The following is a 19,922-nucleotide window of genomic DNA, read 5'->3' as shown; positions in this document are numbered from 1 at the left end:
ACGTTTTTTCAGGTCAAGAGTAGTCTTTATAGTGTCAATCGGTCTTGGAGCGACAACTGAATCTTGCCACACGCAATATTTCCCTTGTCAAAACCTGTAATTAAGATTATTAAGTTAAGGGAAAATTGCTGTGTCATGTTGGTGACAAACAAAAACCTTATATAGAATTGAAAAGTTTGGTTTTATTATAAAGCTTTTGCTTTCTTTCCCGGGATAAAAGATCATTTTGCATCGTCTTTTAAGATATTGTGTATTTTTCCTTGATGAAGTTCTGGAAATTTCCGACATATTTATAACACTCTTGGGTTTCTCGATTTGTCGATGCGTTTTTTCCCTACTTTATTTTACATTTGAATTTTTTTGTTTTGAAAATATGTCTCGTGCTATTTGACATCAGCTGGTGTAATTGAAAAATTCTTTGTTTCCGAATCCTAAAAAGGATCAATGCTTTAAAAGATGATACCAGTAAACGGACAGAACTGGTCCTTCCGAATGAGTTTATAGCTATTTTGCCTATTTTGGGATTTTAAAAGCGGTGTTACTGTGCACGCGGAACAATCCTGTCGTTATTTTTCATTTCACGCCTTATTGAACGGAATTAAACGCCTTTTGCGAGCTCAATTTTTTTTAATCTCAAGTATAAATATTTAGTCTTAATCCTCCCCGCCTCACTGATTCAGCTTCGTTGTTTTGCCTATTTTAGAAACCTTGAACTTTTAGTAGTGTTTTATTTCCTGTTCTTTGTTCCACAATGATCGTTATTTTTAAACCTGAGACAGGACCGGAACCTTCAAGAACTACTCGTCGTAATCTGGATCGGTTTGTCATTTGCTTTGTTTATTTTAGTAGTTTGAAGGAATTCAAGATGAGACACGAACGCTGTTTTCTCCAGCTTTGATTCTTTGTCGTAGTAGGGGACTAATAGAAGGAAAAAATCGCAGGAACACTTTCCTGTCCTAAGTTGAAGTTAGCGAACTGTGACTGTCAGATTCAGCCACTGGCCACTTTAGAAAGCTCTATTTATCGTTTATTATATTCTTGCCGGGTAATGCAATTTTGTCCTAACTTTTGAGTCTGTGGCAATCTCGTACCCAGAGTCTTCAGGCTTTCTGGTCAGCGGGGCAACGCCGGGAAGACTCTGGGGACATCGAAAAAATTCAATTTTTTTGATTGGCTGTTCCGTAACGGTTTCCATTGTTTTACCGCAGAAATCCTGCGGTAATAAAATTCGATGTCCCCAGAGTCTTCCCGGCGTTGCCCCGCTGACCAAAAAGCCTGAAGACTCTGGGTACGAGATTGAGTCTGTGGATGAAATCCTTGAGTGTGACCATTCAAATGAAAGCTTCTAAGCAGAACTTTCTTGTCGCACTGTTTATTACGCTGTACAAGGTGGTTCAACTTTTGAGTCGGTGTATGAAATCCTAAAGTGTGCCCGGCTACTGACCAGTTCCCTGTGGCGCTGTTCAGTTTTACTGTACGGCTCAATTAGGGATAGCCTTCGAAAACTGCATTTTTAGTTTGGAAGTTTGATAATGCTCACTTTCCCAGAGATTGTAAAAAGGAAGCTGGGATTTTTTTTCCTTTACTTGGACTTTAGAAGCACTTGGGAGTGAATTAGAAGGGTAAACACAGATGATGTCACGGCTGAAAGGAAGAACGCATTACCTTCCCTAATCACATGCCCTAATCCATCTTTCAATGCATATTATCACAAGACAAAAACCAAACAATGTCACCTGCCGCTGCGTGCACGGCGGTGCGCATACAAATGTAAGCAGTCTAGATTGGTCTATATCAGTCATATGCCCTTGGCGGGTGAAACATTTCGTAACCTTTTCGCACGAAACTGTTTTTCGTATCAGGTCCCTGTGGTTTTCAAGCGAAAAATTGTATTTTATCAGTCGGATACTTCTGGCAAAGAAAAACGCTTGGAGAATCGATCTGCATAATGATCAAAATGTTGTTGTACGTCTTTCTGGCCACATGGATCTCGCATGCTTTGTGTTTTGACGTTTCTATCTCGCAAAAATTTGGCGTGGATAATTCAAGCTGCTATCAAGCAAATGGAAAACTACCCTGCAAATCGATCAGTTACGCGCTTGGAATTCTCAACGACGTAGCATTTGACAACGAAACCAGCTTTATTTTCTCCATTCGGGACAAGCGACATGATCTGCGAGCTCAGGTTGAAATCTTCCAGCCAAGAAAGGACAGGCGCATCTTTATAACGAGTGCGGACAAGTCTACAGTTCCCGTTTTGCGCTGTGCAGATGATTCATCAGGTATTGCGATAGGTTCCTCAGAGGTTGACGGTATTTCAACATACAACATTCATGTATCCGATCTTGAATTTCAGCACTTTAGTGCAAGCTCGGCCGCTGTGGTAATGATCTGGAACTCTGCCAATGTCTTCTTTACTAACTGCGTGTTTCGGGACAACAAGAGATCTGGAATAAACGCCTTCGATAGCGGTGTCACAATAGAAGGATGTCTTTTCTCGAACAACACTGCAAACGCACCGCAAACTCGTTTTGCTCCGGGGCTGACCTCCGTCGGCGGGGGTGCAGGGTTCGTGTTTGTGAGCCTCAAGGGGTTGAGTGTTGTCGTTAGAAATACAAACTTCACAGAAAATTCAGCAGCTATCAACGACTCCGAGAACTACATCGCTCCTCGTTCGCTTTCGATCGTTCCTGAATTGAACTATCTAGGAGGCGGTTTGGTAGTGGCCTTTCTGAACACGGCAAACTCTAACAAAGTATTGATCGAGGACAGTATTTTCGAGAACAATAAGGCTACTTTCGGGGGTGGGCTCTTCCACTGCTCTTGTCACTTCGCTGAAGAGAATTCATTAGACGTTCGAGGATGCAGTTTTGTCGGTAATCGCGCAGCTCAAGCTGGTGGTGGACTCAGCTTTTCTCTGTGGGATGTTACCGTGGCGAAAACCCGTTTTGAATATAGCGTTATAAGAGAAAACTGGTCCAGAAGAGGTGGAGGTTTGAATGTCTTTTTAATGAATTACGTCTCGCAGTCAGTGATACAATTTAGCAACGTTACTTTGGATGGAAACGACGGTCGGGCCAGCGCGGCCGTTCGCCTGGACACAGCGATCCCTGTTAATTCTCCAGTCGAGTTGACAGTAGAATTTATCGACTGCACGATAATGAATCACGGTGCGACCTATCTGACTTACACAGCCCCCTTCACGAGTCAAAGGGTTAACGCGAAATTTGTCGGTAGAAATGTCTTCACTGAGAATCACGGCGCCGGCGCAGTAGAGTACCAGGAGGGAGTCATACATGTTAATGGCACTTTGGAGTTCATCAAGAATTCTGGTTCACATGGAGGGGCTGTGTTTCTGAGGTCTAGTCAAATCACCCTGCATCCTGGCAGTGAACTTCGTTTTGTAGAAAACTTTGCCAGTGGCTTGGGAGGAGCGATAATGGTGCAGACCCGTGCTATGTACGAGTTTATCCGTGTATACAACCCGGATTGTTTCGTGGTATACAGCATACCGAGGACAGAACCGTCTAAATGGAAGGTAAGTTTCCAGCCTTCCTCGCCGACGCTCTTTTGGCTCGTCACGCAATCTTCCCTCTCCGATTACGTTACGAGCCAAAAGAGCGTCTGCGAGGGAGGCTAGTAAGTTCCCAGAGAGCCTTCTTGTCGACCCCCCCCCCCCCCCCCACGAGAAAACTTGGCGAAAGGGAAAGGTGGGGTGCGGCTATTTAACGCGAAGCAGGGCACAAGAGATGTCAAAATCTCCCTCTGTCTCCTTTCTTTTCCGTCATCGCGTTTACTACTGCCAAGGGATTTTGGGTCAAAGCCTTCCCCTTCCGTGCAAGGTAATTACGTGTCATGTCGGGACGGTTCAATCTACAAAATGTTAGTCTTAGCAATATTTATAGTAGGGCAACCAAGGAGAATATTTGTTAACAGGTATCTTTGTTAACGTGCGGCATCTATTTTCCAAAGTAAAAAAGTTCTGCATTTCTTTCGTTCGTGTCCTGAGCCAAGGCTTGCCGTGTAATTCCCGCCCCTGGGTGGGTGGGTGGGGCACTCCCTCACATAAGCTCTATAAGTATGTGCCAGCCCAAGTGGGTGGGGTTTTGAGTCGTTTTGGTCCGAAAGTAAAGACAGATTTTCACCATTTTGATCTGAAAGTGTGAAAACAAGTACAGATTTTAGAGGGCCGGGTCTGAAAATAGCTATTGAAAAATGACAGATTTTGGACTCCAATGAAATCTATCGACATCAATAATAGAAATTAAGGTTGCGTTCGATTGACTGTATTCCAGAATAAGAATAAGCGCAATAGCTGTTAGATTTCTGTTTTAAAGTAAGTTTGAAAAGACATTCTTCAAACGTTCGCTGATACAAGATAATTTAAAAGCCATTTTGTTCTCCAGTAACTCCTAAAACCTGTTTTGAGGGATTTCTTGTCATCATTGCAGTATTCCTATTCCGGAATAGGGTCAATCGAACGCACCGGTATACGTACCCTAATCGATTAATATTGGGAATTGATGAACAATCAATCACGCATACCATCTGACACGGTCTTCATCTTTCTCTATCAGGTAATCAATCTGAACTACACTCACTACACTTCACTTAAGCCGCCGTTACACGTTGAAACTTTTAGCTGCAACGGCGCTGCGAAACAAGTTTCAGCAGGCGTAGCACCGTGTAACATGGTCGGTTTCGTGAAACTTCTTCGAACTTCCGTTGCGAAACAAGTTTCACGAAAAGTAGAACCGCTTTCTACTTCTGCAACGGTCGCAGTGGTAGAAAAACAAGAGTTTCACCGTGTAACACCACTTCGTGAAACTTGTTTCGCAGCGCCGTTGCACACAAGCTAAAAGTTTCAACGTGTAACGGCGGCTTTATTTCAATTCTCCAGGCAAAGGTTTCGTTTATCAAAAACAGTGCCAAAGTCAAAGGTGCCGCTGTATACATCTCGTCACTGGGCTCTTGTCTGTGGTACGAGAAGTACCCGTTTTACAGCACCGAGAAAGCACTCCGCTGGAATAATACCTTAGTGTATAGGAAGAATTTTATCCACCCTGCCAAGCACTTCAAGCCGCTGATGGGACCAGAGTACGATATAGCTACTGATACTCATCACTTTCAAGACCAGGATAATGATGATAAAAACATTAAGGTAAAAATAGGCCTTATCACGGTTTTCGACGCCGTTTTGACGAGTAGGCAAACAGGCTTGAAATAGCAGTGTTTGAATGGAAATCCGATGTCAAATAATTTTCATTAAATATCGCTTCTGAAAAATTCATGAATTGGAAAATTTGGCACTAGGAAAAGGATTTTAAGAAAAAAATTGGAGGGATGTAGCTGTGCCAGAAAGCATCCAGTCGTGTTTTGAACTGACTTTCCATACATTTGTCTGTTTTTCTTAAAATCCTTTCCCTAGTGCCAAAAATTTCCAATTCATGAATTTTTCAGAAGCGATATTTTATCAAAATTATTTGACATTGGATTTCCATACAAACACTGTTATTTCAAGCCTGTTTGCCTACTCTTCAAAATGGCGTCGAAAACCGTGATAAGGCCTATCGAGGACTGCACTTATGTAGAGCTAAGTAGGGGTCCAGGATTATAGTTCATTCGTTAATTGGATGAATTGAGCCAGTATATTTTGTCAAGGAAAATAGTCCCGGGAGGACCAAACCTTATCAAATTCTGAAACATACTCACTAGGGAACCATTACTTCTTACTCGGGAACCTCGCGTTAGACGAAATTCTGAATCCGTCCCTCAGTCTGGTTCCTAGATTTCAACACAGGCTGCCTCGTATGCTTATTTTTTGTTGTACAAAAACACTATTCAATAAATATATTCTATTTGACCGTGTGGGCGTGTTATGAAAACGCACGGATGACTTGTAGACGAGTAAGAACAAAGAAGCACGCGGCGAGTAACGTGACGTATGTTCTTACCACATTTCGTAAGTCCACTATGCAATATCAGAGTGCGCATGCGCGGTCAAGTGGAGCAAAGTTGTCCTATATGCTGTTTTTAAACCGATTATCCTACACAGAATTAGACATGTTTGCAAGAATCGTCGTAGTGATGATTTGCGCGTAGCCTGGGAGGCCAAATTTGGCTTTTATGACGTCATTTATGATCCATAAAAAGAGAGCACGCCATTTGGCTAATGGTAGGCTATCAAGGTTGTCATTGGCTAACAATGTCACCTCAATTTATGCAGCATTTTACGAGAGAGGACCAAGAGAACTTTCAGCGACTCATGACGCCATTCGTGCATTTGTATGTAAATAACCAACTCCCCTAGACCAATCAAAACGCGAGGTTTACGCCATCCGTTGAATGATATAAATCTGTTAATGATTAGTATCCGGGCGCGCTCTATTGAGGCAAAAAATTATGAGCAGCAAGCAAGTATGCGCTCTGCCAACTTATTCTTTAATTTTCTTGGTCGCTTTTTGTCTTCGCAGCTCTCACCTGGCGAAAATATCATGCTCGATATACAAGGCTACGATGAACTCAACCACACCATCTTCACCATCGCTACTTTATCCGAAACAGGCCCGACTGACTCAAACCACAGGCTTCATCTCGACAACACAATGCGCTTGTTATCACCAGTGAACAGGCTTGCTTTTCCTTTTTCGTATCGCTTGGCGAACGAAACTCTTTACAAAGAAATAACGAATAACACAGTGCACCGATTTCAAATGGAGGATATTTTTTCCACGCTGAAGAACAGATATTTGTTCAATGTTACCGCTATACCATGTAGACCTGGATTTAGGTTTCAGGACACCAAGTGCACCTGCGACAAGAAGATTGAAGGCGTTCTGAGGTAAGCGCGTGAGAGTCGACTACAACGCATTAGGTAGCTGTGAAAACTTAAACTCATGGTTTGTAATCTATCCTGCGAGAGCAGACGCCTTTTTCAGTGGGTAAAACAAAAGCCGACAAAGGTGTCTCCTCTCGCAGGCTATTTCTAATCAAACATCGAGCAGATTCAGTCTTTGAGCGTACGTATCATGTGTTGTGTTGTGATGGTTGAATGTCCAACAATACTCGAGTTTGTAACTCTGTCTTGTCCTATCGATTACAACGAGAATTTGAACTGATAACGCAATCAACTTACATGGGAGCAACCATTTCCGAAAAGGCATGAATTGCGGATGAAAGAAAATCTCCGTAACATTCGATAAGTTACCCGAAATTCCCGTTTTTTTTTTTTTTTTCGGTGGAATGGAACTTAATCCAAATTGTCTCCCGTTACCAACGCATTTCTTTCTTCTGTCAGATGCAGTGATGATACAAGGAATGTTTATCTACAAGAGGGGTACTGGGGCGGAGCGGTGGATGGTCGCCTAGTAACCTACTTCTGCCCTTCTCACTACTGTCAATGCGTGAAAAATGGGGACTTACCCGGATGTATATTCAACCCGGATCGAATCGATGACCAGTGCGCTCACAATCGCACTGGTGTTCTGTGTGGCCAGTGCAAGAAAGGCTTAAGTGTGGGATTAAGGTCAGTGAAGCCTACTTTTCACTAGTTTCGCCATTGCAAGCGCCGTACCATCAAAAGTCCATACACAGTAGGACAATTTGTATAATTCAGTAACAAACCAATACGATACAACACAGTACAATACAATACGATACGATATAGTGGAGCACAGTACAGCACATCTTTGCAAGAAACATCTCTTAAAAACATAACTCTCCAAGAAAGATACCTCTCACTTCTCAAAGATTGACATCTGTATAAGACAGACATCTCTCTAAGACAGAAAGACAACTTACGAAGACAGACAGACAACTCTCTAAGATAAAAAACTTTGCAAGACAAACAGCTCTCCTAGAAAGACACCTCCCTATGGCAGACACTTCTTAAAGATAGATATCTCTATGAGACAGACAGACAGACAGACAGACAGACTCTATGAGACAGACAAACAACTCACTAAGACACACAGACAACCTGCTAAGACAGACACCTCTCTTGGGCAGATATCTCTCAAGGCAGACACTTCTCAAAGATAGGCATCTCTATAAAACAGACAACTATAAGACACACAAACAACTCGCTAATGCCCCATTCACACCAAGGCTTAAACACGTTTAAAAGCTGTTTAGTTAAACACAGTTTAAAAATGGTTCCTTCATAAAAGCTGCTTCCGGATTTTTGTCGACTACAGATTTAGCACAAATGAAAGCATAAGTTAAAGTTTACTTGAATCCTATGTCAAAGTCAATGGTTCAGCTTTCGTTAAACCTGGTTTAATTAAACATGTTTTGTTGGTGTGGATGGAGCTTAAGACAGACAGACAACTTCCTAAGACAGATAACTTTCCAAGACAGACAACTCTCCAAGACAGATAACTCTTTAAGACAGACACCTTTCTCTGAGAATCGTCTCTCTAAGATGAATGCCTTTCGAAGGGGTTAGCCTCTCTAAAACCAGTGTCGATCATTGGCATATTTCAGTACCTATTTCCTAGCATTTTACTTCAAAAGAAGTTCATACGACACTGCTAAATGTGATCTTGCAAGTGGATTGCTCAGTTTACAAATGAAGGAATGAACGAAGAAGCATACAACGAACGAACGAATGAATGATTATCAAATGAATGAATGAATAAACGAACGAACGAACGAACGAACGAACGAACGAACGAATGATTAGAATGATTTCTCTTTTTCAGGTGGGAGGAGTGCCTAGAGTGTGAAGGCGGTGGAGCCTGGGTTATCGCTGTCGTTGTCATCGTTGTCGTCATCTTATGCGTCACCGTTATCATCCTCAATCCCAGCTTGTCTAGCGAGCTTCGAGGGCCCCTGTTCTTCTTCCAGGTCCTCCCCTTCCTGTTCGAACCTAACAACATTGTTGGCGAAGCAGTGCTCTTTGTCGCAGACATACTGAACTTCGGAGGACCTTTCATATATTTTCTCCATACCTGCATCATAGAGGGAATGACCAATCTGTACGCCGTCGCTATGGGTTACCTCATGCCCTTTGTCACCCTTATAGTGTTTCTTATATCGTACATTCTTAGCGTGAACTTTAACCTTGTGAAATTCAAATTTCGCAAGCACTCCAGCCTGCAATCATTTTGGTTGATGACGTTGTTCGTGTATAACTATCTCGTTGTGACAACGTTCATGTTAATTCACTGCCCTCGAGTTGGAGGGAAGCTCGTTTTCTTCTACGATGGAAACGTCCAGTGCTTCAAGAGAGACCATTTAGGAATAACCGTTTTGGCAGCTTTTGTGCTGTTGTTTTTGGTTATTCCTTTACCTATTATTGTCCTTGTTTTAACAAAGGGCTACTGGAAAGTTGACCCTCAGTATGTAAATACACTCACAAACGGACTGCGTCCACAATGCTCATGGTGGTGGTCAGTGGATATGTTGAGGAGGGTGTTGCTAATGGCAACGTACACCTTTATCCCACACTGGTACACAAAACAGGTGAGACTTACAATCAGTGGCAATATGTTGTTACACTTTGGCCTTGATCGCGTATTCTTCAAATCCTTCGATAAGTGGAGTAAACTGCCAAAGGAAATTGCTGAGGCGGAAGATTTGACAACCTTTAAGAACAGACTGAGATGTCATCTTGCAAATTTTTCTAGTGAACACTAAGTTCTTCTATTGTGTGATGTGCTATATATATTATGTTAAGTATTTTAAACAGTTGGAAATAATGTTTTAATTTATTTTCTTATCAGGAGATAAACTAGAAAGGGAAAACCTCATTTATCTCCTTTTCACTTGGATTTGTGAATAAACGGCTTATTATTATTATTATTATTATTATTATTATTATTATTATTATTATTATTATTAATAGTGTTTAGAAACTTAAACGCGCTATAAAATATGTCGCGTTCTTTACACCTTCCAGCATTGCACAGGGGGAAAGGGGGCGGGTGGTAGAATGAATTATGACACTCGTTATACAGTGTTCGATAAACTTCGGTGCGTGTAATTACTGGGTCACGTTGATTGGCATTTATGTTTCGACGTGGTTTTTCCTTGCAAATGAAAGCTTTAAAGTAACATTGACTCTCTTTGTCTTTCAGGTTATAATGATCGTGATGTGCTCGCTGGTGCTCGCCATTCACAGTATATTCCAGCCCTATAGAAAGAAGCGAGTCAATGTGGTTGAAACGCTGTACCTATACGTTCTCTGTATCATGGCGATTATGCAAGTACTACAGGAGATGAGCGTCGCAAACTCCGTCTGCTCGTTCCTGTTGATAATCACAACGATTCACTCTCTGGCTTTGGCTATCTACAAAGCGGTTGGGTTCTTCCAGAGGAGGTTTAAGCGTCCTTGTCCCAAAAGGTGTGAACATTGGCGGAAATATGGGTCAATGGGAGAGACGCAGTTTGAAGAATCTATTGACCCCGAACAGAAAGAGCGCAAAAACATCTTTGATATAATATTTAGTAAATCTGATGACGTTGAGGATTCTTTTGGTAAATAGAAAGTGATTCAGTGTAAGGGAAAGTAACCACACCTGGAAAATCACAACAAACTTAAATGCAGCCAACGGCTAGCCAGTGAAAAGTTCAGAACTCAAAGTAAATACATGTGTAACCGGTTCTAAAGACGGAAAAACTTGTTAAACCTGTATAACCGGTTCCAAGAACGGGAATTCAAGACACGCGGGAAAACATATAACCGGTGTCGAGCGCGGGAAAACGCATAAAGTGGTACTACGCGTGGGAAAACATGTAATAGGTGCCAAGCGCGGGAAAACACTAAAATGGTACCAAGCGCGGGAAAACATGTAATCGGTGCCGATCACGGGATAACACATAAACTGGTACCATGCGCGGGAAAACATGTAATCGGTGCCAAGCGTGGGAAAACACTAAACTGGTACCAAGCGCGGGGAAAACATGTAATCGGTGCCAAGCGCGGGAGAACACTAAAGTGGTATCATGCGCGGGAAAGCATATAATCAGTGGCGTGCCAAGCGCGGTAAAACTGACGTGTCAAGTTAAGGATTTTCTATTTTGCTTTTTATTGACGGAAAGTGTTTTCTATTATTGGTAGGAGCATGTACACGGGGTTTTTACAGATAACTACAAAGCTCAGTTACGCAAAGGAAAACAAAACTAACTCAATATTTAGCAACTTTCAGTTGAGTTCGATGTTCGATCGAAAAGGGCTCATACTGAAGTTTAAGCGGTTCATAATTCTGGCTTAGTTACATATTTACTGTGAAAGCTTGCGAAAGGGAAATTCACGTAGGTGGGAACTAAGAAAACTGGTATTCTCGAGAAAAACTATTTTGGCAACAAGCATGCAGTGACATTTTATTGATATAAGATTACCACCCAATGATTTTTTTGTGTGTGTGTGTGTTATCCCTAACCAAAGTCGGGATTTCTTGTCGCTCGGGCCAAGTTGCCGAGAGTTTTCTTTAACTCACATCGCTTGAACCAAACAAGCCGAGAGTTTTTTTACAAGAGTCCGGCACGAGCTGCAGATTTACGGTAGCTGCTGTCCGCTAAATTCTCGAGCGACTCTCAAGTTGTGTCAAACGAGTCTCGAGAAAACTCTTGTTGGCCCTCACGAAAAAATTTGTGCAGGTTCAAATTTGATGAGAGAGCCCAAGAGTCGGTGAGAGTTTCAGGCCAAACGAGAACAAGAGTCTGAACTCTCGAGCTCTTTCTCCCTCGCTTGGTCCTGGCTTTAAAGTTATTATAATATGTGAAAGAAAATAAGTCAGTTTCTTTGAATGCAATCCAAGTTACATATAAGAATCGAATATGTCCACTTTTATGCCATTCACCTCTCAAAGTAAAGCGTTTCACTTTTTGTTGATGTGAGTATTGGAGTGATCTACCGTGATTCTTGCTAGTTTGCTGAAGTTTCAATCACATTCATCACGTCAGAAATACAAGTTTAAACGACAGTCCAGCTACATCACCCGTGACTAGTGTTTTTGAAATTTGAACGGAGGTTTGAAATTTACATGTCAGTTTTGAACATCACCAGTGAGATTTCAGAGTTCCCGTAGAAATCTTCCCAAGTTTATTGACGGTTTAAAGCTATAAATTTTTCTTTACGTTAGAGCATAAAGTACCTCAAAAATAACAATTGTTTTCCAAGTATTTTAATTTTTTTTTCAGTTAATGCGTCTTTTTCGGAAAATTTTTTCAGAGAAGTTTAATACCGGACATTACAAAGAGAAATTCAAACGTTCATTTAATTCTCGAAAATACTGGTCATGCGTGATGTAGACAGACTGTAAGCCTCCAGTACGTCAGACAAAAACCAATCAAACGAGAATAAATAACTGACCTTACAGATTTAATTGCATCTTAGCTGAGACGCGAAAAGCTGTTGTTCGCCTAACGTAACCTCCGAACGACCAGGAAGCGGAACCTGACATCCCGTAAAAATGCAATGTTTATCACCTTGAGGTGAATTTATCATATTTGCATTTAATATCTCATGGAAAAGCTCCGGGACGCTTTGAAACTAGGAGGCAAGCCATGAAAACTTATTATCCCAGCCCTCTTTTAAGGCTTCATTTGCAGAGTAGATAGTGTCCTGCAACCAGCCGCCAAAGTTGTAAAATGCTTTTCCCACTAAGAATACGTCATTTCCGGCCAGCGGCCTCTTGGCCCATTGACGAATGTCACTTAACGAAAACTTGGCACCAGGCTTCTGGAAATACCTATAATGAGAAATCGAATAATTTTGGTGCGTCATAAAGTTCTTTAAATGCTTTATCTTGTAAGGTTATTCGCCTAAGGCGAGGTTGGTATTGGTGAATATTCGGGTTGGTAAACATTCACCAATATCTACTGAGACTGAGATGAATAATTATTTTCGTTTTTATTATCTTTTTTATTTTTAGAGGAGAATACTAAAAGTACGTAAGGAATGAGGAGACCAACACACAAAAGTACTAAATGTAGAGATGTTCCTATTTTAGACTGAGTATAATACAGTGTTATAATTTAATTAAATGCAAAATAGAAACGAGGAAAAGAGAATGTTGCAAGGTATCGCGATGTGGCTGTCGCTAGCAACATCGGCAAGGTGACTGCGTTTGAGCAATAGCGAAGTGGCATCCCTCAGCTTTTTCCCCAGTCGTTCTGTGTCCCAAGCCTCAGATAGGCAGCTCAGCTCGCTCGATAAGCGCGATTAAACCTGGGAACGAGGCTGAGCATCCTTACCTGATCTTTCAGATTCTTGTAGCTAATGATTTATGGCGATTTGTCTTTAAAACGTTCGATCGAAAAGCCACGTTAGTCATTTGTACATTTGGCTAAAATAGCAATCAATGTTCTATATCCTCGGCTTGGAGCGAGGTGTAAATAGTGTGGAAAATTGTATCTCAAAAACTGCCCACCACGGAATGGCGCCTCAGTTGAATGTAAATGTAATTGTTTACCCATCGAGCACCAAAGAGTTCTCTAGGAACTCGTTCAAAGGTGATGATGATAACCTCTCCCAGTGAAGAATATAATCATAACCTCACTTAAAGGAAGCAGTCAGATTCAAATGATGATTTAGGGTCTTTTGGGGTATGAAGAACTCGTGAAAATCTTATAGTAGAGTCAAATTAAAACACCCGAAGAATTTCAGGCAAGCTCTCATTGATTCAGTTATCTATGCGTCAAAATTAATTGGATTTTAATTTCTTTCGAAAAACATCAGAACATAAAACAGTTTTTGCTCAGAATGTTTCGAGATTTTTGAGAAATTGATGCTTGAGAAGTTATCAAAAAGAAACTCTCCTCGTTACATTATTTCCTTACCAGAATCCTTCTTCCCAATATTTGTATACAGTGTCCAATGGCTCTTCAGGAATATTTCTTTGGAACTTGTACTCCAAAGCTCTTTTCATTTCCCTGTCTACAGCGTCCTTAGAGATCTTCAAGATATTCCCCCACATGTCGCTACACCCTTCGTTATTAGCAACTGTATGCAGTACCGCTGTACCATTGGGACCAATGCCCCTGTAATTAAATCAAGTTTTTTTTTTTTAATTTAAGATTAAACTGGTGAGCAGCACGTCTGCGAGCTCTTGCAGTTGTAAAACGATTTATTTTCTCCTACGCGTTTCGTATATATACCTCCTTAATTTTGGGGTATATATACAGGTCACTTATGTTGTATTGTAAAACTCCCTGATGAAGTTAGTGTGCGTTAGTCACACGAAACGCGTAGGAGAAAATAAATCGGTTTACATCTCTAAGAATTCGCAGACGTGCTGCTCACTAGTTTAATCTTAGAAATTCTGAAAAAATATTATTATAAGTTTTCCGTCTGATTTTGAATAAACATACACTCAGTGGAACCAGACTCGTTCCTAATCGTTCATTTTGATCGCAGTGTCTTATGGGAAGTCCAAACTTTTCAAAGTTGCATTGTGTTATGGGAAGTCACACTTTACAAAATTCCAGGCGTGCTTGACTAGGTTTATGATCTCATAGAAACTCATTTTCAAAGCGAAGCTAAGTGCAAAAGCTTTTCATATGAAAATTAGTTTTGTTTGCATATGAATGAAAACTAATTTTCATAATAAAACTTTGCACTTAGCCTCGCTTTTAAAATAGGTTCACAGCAACTCGGAAATGGCCTATTCTATTGCACCCCGATCACCAACACGCAATATAAGTCTTACTGTTTTTGAAGAAGGGGCGGGAAAAGCCTCTACAGTACACCATAACTTTTTAGTCCCATTACGAATTTATCGGATCATATTAAAAGCTAGGTTGAGGGAAGAATGAAATTAGACAGCTCTTCAGGCAAGAACTTGATCACAAAAAGTATAACAACAGACTGAAAATGTAGCCTGCGAACAGGCGTCTGTTGTTTCGAATTCCTTTGGGTCTTCTTTCGGCGTGAAGCAAACAAAATAGGGGACGTCTGCACGCATGTTACTGAAGATGTCGATTTTGGTCGCTTATTTAACGAGGTGATCGAATAGACCATTTACTAGTTGCTTTGAACCTCACTATGAAAGCGAGGCTAAGTGCAAAGCTTTTTATACGATATTAGTTTTGTTTGCCTATGAGTGAAAACTACTAGATTACTTATGAAAAGCTTTGTTTTTAGCCTCGCTTTCATAATGAGGTTTAAAGCAACAAGTAAATAGTCTATTCTTGGAGTTTTGGTACAGATAAGAACATGGATGGGACATAAAACGAATATTGAGCGATCACTTACTTGTATGGCATGGTGATTCCAAGACAATTACTCCTGGAAACAAACTTCTGCAAAGGCTCGAGGGAATTATTCATCTGCGCAGCTACGGAATCATGCCACCATGCAGAGGGATACACCGCTGCCCCACGGAATGCTGGCACACTTACAATGGACTTAAAGATCTCATGATTGGTGATGCTTGTAATGACGTCACCTGTCATCTTTCTGAGAGCCGTTGGACCAGCGGCTAGGGCCGTTTTGTTTGCTTGAAGAGTAAAGTTCGTCGTCTCGAGGACAAACTTGCCTCCTTCCTTGCTAATCGAGGTTACTACCTCTCGAAGATATATTGTCCCGTTGAAACGCCGCACTTTAAGACGGAGCTTTTCAATTATCTCGGACATTCCTCTGGTGGGCCTCGAATCATATTCCCTGAACTGTACTAACTGAATCATTCCTCCGAGGTACGTCTTAAAGCTCTCAGGATTTATTACCTGCTTGTAGCCGCCGTTAAAGCCGTAAGCTACTTCCATAAGCTTTGCCCCTTCTGGTGTCAAATAGCTGGAAAGGAATGCCCCGGCTGTTGAGAAGTCGCTTGTATTTCTTCGAAGCAGAAATTGAGCAGTTTGCTCAACCGTATAGTTATTCAATGGCGGGCGATCTAACAAAGATGGAAAGGCCTTGGATTTCAGAACATCAAAACTGTCTACGTGCACTCCGCGAGCTTCAACATGATGGACGTGTGCTGTCCATGAATTATAAGGGACAGAAAGATGGTCTGTGAGGCCCCTGATATTATTCAGAAACAAAAAAGTAATTGGCTCCTTCAAGCAAATTGTAAAAAAAAAAAAAAAATTCTGGCTCATGCAATACATGAGCGATGATGTCGGTCTCACTAAGTAAATGTTAAAGGGGAAGTATCATGGGGTTTTTGATATATTTTGTTAAAAATGATGAAATAAGACCTTCAATCAGTTACCAAATGATTCTAGAACAACGAGAGGAAAGAAATCAACTCAATTCTTGAAAGGAACAACCCGTGATCTGTTCTAGCGCATTTTGGAAACAAAAATGCGAGAACTTGAAAAACATTAGCCTAATATTTTTCAAGTTTCAATCCATACCTGCCTACACTGTCCCAGGGCAGAGGCACCAATCAACAGTTTTATTGCACTGGGGTGATAATTTATAACAAACTTGACAATTATTTTGTTGTTTCTGCTGACTGACAAACATTTTTGGGTTTCGAAATGACAGCAAATTTGCGTGATACTTCCCCTTTCAATACATGTAATTAAAATACTGAAATACCTTTCGTCATCATTGGCTGCGTAAATATGCCACTCCTCAAGACCTACAATTGAAAAATCATCAGTACATTCTCAGTAAACTGATTGGTTCACTATTCAACATGTGTGACACAATAGGGCCATTTATACGGGAGAAAATAAGACGCGTCTTATTTTCTCCCGTATAAATGGCCCTAATGTGTCATCACTACCCACACTGCACGAAAAATTGGATTTGCTCTTTTTTTGATTCGTATCAAAGATGAGGTCAAATATAATAACATATTTGACAACACCTTTGATGCGCATCAAAAATACGTCAAATGTGTGACGCCTTTGCATATACCTTTGACTCGAATCAAAAGGGAGTTCAAATGTATTAACAACTTTGACCGTACCTTTGACGCGCGTCAAATTCATTTCAAGTTAAAATCAAATAGGTGATGTCAAATGTAGTACAACTTTGACTCCGCCTATGACGCGCATCAAAGGTGGATCAAATATGTGATATCTTTACAAATATCTTTGATTCGAATCAAATTTGACTCCACCTTTGACGCGCGTGAATCAAATGCGGCCTTTGTCACTTGTGATTCGAATCAAAGGTGGCCTTTGACATTCTTTGACCACACATTTGATGTTGCGCAAAGGCGTTTTTACGTGCAGTGCCAATCGATACCCAATATTTGTATAACCTCCATTTTGAAAGAAAAACCCAAAAGTTTTCTTCAACAAATAGATAGGTGATATACAGTTTAATGATGTCCACCTTCCCTATTGGATGGCTATTTGGAAATGTTCCCCTTCAACATACGCAAAAAACAAAAATGACTCACCTACTGTGACATTTGGAGCTTCAGGAAAGCGATGATCAAAGATTTTTCCTCCTAGACGATCTTCTTTCTCAAAAACGCAAACGTTTGTTTCATTTTTTGATTGAAGGAGTGTATATGCCAACAGTAGGCCAGCTTTCCTTAAAATGTAAAACAACAACAACAACAACAACAACATCATCCTTTATTTAAACACGATAGTAGTTAAAGCAACAGAATTGCTTGTGGTATCGCGTATCTAGCTAAAGTTTAAAAACATGCATTAAAGGGGAAGTATCACACAAGTTTGCTGTTATTTCAAAACCCAAAAATGTTTGTCTGTCAGCAGAAACAAGGAAATAATTGTCAAGTTTGTTATAAATTATCACCCCAGTGCAATAAAACTGTCGATAAGTGCCTCTGGCCAGAGAAAGAGTAGGCCCGTATGGATTGAAACTTGAAAAATAATGTTAGGCTAATGTTTTTCAAGTTCTCGCATGTTTGTTTCCAAAATGCGCTAGAACAGATCACAAGTTGTTCCTTTCAAGAATTGAGTTGATTTCTTTCCTCTCGTTGTTCTAGAATTATTTGGCAGCTGATTGAAGGTCTTATTTCATCATTTTTTAACAAAAGATATTAAAAGCCCCATGATACTTCCCCTTTAATTAATAACAATTATATACATAATCTTACACATTAATAAAATTTGAAAACCCGTAAGGCTCTTTCTTTGCGTTTGAATCGAAGTTGTATCGAAGTCGTATTGTTCCATATAATCGTCCTCTCTGACTTTGGCATAAAGTAGCTTGAAATTGTCACTATAGTAACTGGATGCAATGTCAGTCCAAAGTAAAGCACCCCGGTAGTTGATCGAGTTTTTCATATAATACGAACAAAATCGCGGAGTTGTGATCTTGTTACTTATACTTCTTGAGTAATATTTTGTATCCGTGTTAACACTGGACTTCAAATTGAGATGTGCTGCTGATTTATATCAAACACTCGAAAGTGTGTTTCATCAGATATCCAAACACTGAGAAGTAGGTTGAAAAAACGAGGTGCAGCGGAGTTTTTTTTTTTTATCGACTTCGGGGTATTTGGATATCTGATGAAACACACTTTCGAGTGTTTGATATGGCTTCTTAAATGATCAATAATTCTTGGAGAAATCATCAAGGCTAAAGTTGGCAAAAATTTTTTGGTAATTAGGAACACATATCCAAACCACGGTCACAGTAGTGATTTTCTTTGTTTTCTCGTGATGAATTATTAATCCGTTTAAGGGAATTGGTCATTTTGAAGACATCGATCGTTCCACAAAATTTTCACTGAAACTTGAACCGATCCGAAAAAGAGTACGCATTATTTTGAAGAAATCCAAAGGACTAACAAATAGAAGGGCCTTCAGATTTGCGCATTCCCTTTGCGACCTCAGTGGAAAGCACCCGAAATTCCGCGTTTCTGTCTTACGAAAAGATCTCGTGGCAAGTTTCAAACCATTATATTTTACTGTTTGTCAGTGGCCATCGTGCCGTATTTCATCGTTTGTGTAGGAATTGATTTAAAACTAATGGCTTAAGGCTTAAGATTGTCTCACCACCTCCTACTATGGCTACACCACACTTTAAAACCTTCTTGTCACCCGGACCTCGTGGTACAGTAGTAGTGTTCTTGTCACCCGGACCTCGTGGTACAGTAGTAGTGTTCTTGTCACCCGGACCTCGTGGTACAGTAGTAGTGTTCTTGTCACCCGGACCTTGTGGTACAGTAGTAGGAATTTCTGACAACGATTTATTTTATTTTATTTCCACAAACTACTTCGTATCGCTCTAACATAATCTCAGTTAGTCTCCGTCACCTTAGGACCGAACATGGCCATCAAAAAATAATGCCAACAACAACAACAATAACAACATTTATTTGAAAAACAACAGGATAAATGGCTTGTTCTTCAAATAGTTACAAAACTAATCGAAGCGGGACAAGACGAATACAGGAACACTTTAGAAAACTAACAAGAACTAGAACGCCGTACCTATCAGTTTAGTTCCCGGATACTTCGCCTACATTCTACAACGAATTGGAATAATCGCGAAGTAGTAGAAGTGACGCGAAGTTATATGTTTATATAGTTGCATAAGTTCCCTAATGCTTTGGACTTTGACAGATATTCTACTTAACATATTTGTTACTTCACCTATCCTTTAGGGTCAGTTAAAAGAACATTTATATTTATATTATTTTTAAAACTGGGCAGCTTCAGTTCAATCTGTTTACAGTACGTGCCCTCGCAAAATCGAGTTTATTTGATGATAAACTTTGCAAAGGACTTATAGCAATGTTTACTGAACTCACTTCAGCATGCGCTTGAAACAAACAAAAGCGAAAGAACCTGTTAGCTGCAAGAACAAATGTTTTATTGAATTCAATCCCTGGCGCGACACCCTTGTCTGAGATTCGCCGTGCTAGAGTCCTTGGTAAGCAATAAATAAAGCGTTCTTTGTTCAATCGCTTAAAATACCCTGTGACTTCACATTTGAAGGACATTCGCGCGAAATCCAAACAAGGAAGCTCTTTGCTGCTTTATTTGATTTAAAACTTCCGGGTAAGCCACCATTTTAAAACGAGTCGTATCATTGCACTTAC

At 40.5% G+C, this 19,922-nt stretch overlaps 2 protein-coding genes across 2 annotated transcripts; one reads left to right on the top strand and one right to left on the bottom strand.

Annotated features, from left to right (window-relative positions):
* The first annotated feature begins 1,652 nt into the window (after positions 1-1,652).
* LOC146465056 (uncharacterized) lies at positions 1,653-11,830 on the top strand. Its single transcript, XM_085128927.1, has 6 exons — positions 1,653-3,538; positions 4,901-5,161; positions 6,474-6,841; positions 7,298-7,525; positions 8,703-9,465; positions 10,080-11,830. The coding sequence occupies exons 1-6, from the start codon at positions 1,949-1,951 to the stop codon at positions 10,485-10,487; spliced, it is 3,618 nt and encodes a 1,205-aa protein (XP_084985053.1). The 5' UTR covers positions 1,653-1,948; the 3' UTR covers positions 10,488-11,830.
* Positions 11,831-11,974: 144 nt separating this feature from the next.
* On the bottom strand, positions 11,975-18,914 carry LOC146465055 (uncharacterized; the record flags this gene model as incomplete). Its single annotated transcript, XM_085129002.1, has 6 exons — positions 11,975-12,695; positions 13,786-13,986; positions 15,200-15,964; positions 16,487-16,529; positions 17,301-17,437; positions 18,874-18,914. Coding segments are annotated over 6 exons (1,386 nt in total), but the record flags the coding sequence as incomplete, so codon positions are not given.
* Positions 18,915-19,922: the final 1,008 nt, after the last annotated feature.

This window comes from Pavona decussata, unplaced genomic scaffold (assembly GCF_977016875.1).
Source record: "Pavona decussata unplaced genomic scaffold, jaPavDecu1.1 SCAFFOLD_157, whole genome shotgun sequence".
Lineage (NCBI taxonomy): Eukaryota > Metazoa > Cnidaria > Anthozoa > Scleractinia > Agariciidae > Pavona > Pavona decussata.
The sequence above is the reverse complement of the archived record's forward strand: the minus strand, read 5'-3'. Positions and strand labels throughout refer to the sequence as shown.

Excerpts from the sequence above, each read along its gene's own strand:
- LOC146465056 (XM_085128927.1), top strand. The coding sequence starts at position 1,949 with ATGATCAAAATGTTGTTGTACGTCTTTCTGGCCACATGGATCTCGCAT. Across the intron at positions 3,539-4,900 it reads CAGAACCGTCTAAATGGAAG|GCAAAGGTTTCGTTTATCAA; the intron begins GTAAGTTTCCAG and ends TCAATTCTCCAG. Across the intron at positions 5,162-6,473 it reads ATGATGATAAAAACATTAAG|CTCTCACCTGGCGAAAATAT; the intron begins GTAAAAATAGGC and ends TTGTCTTCGCAG.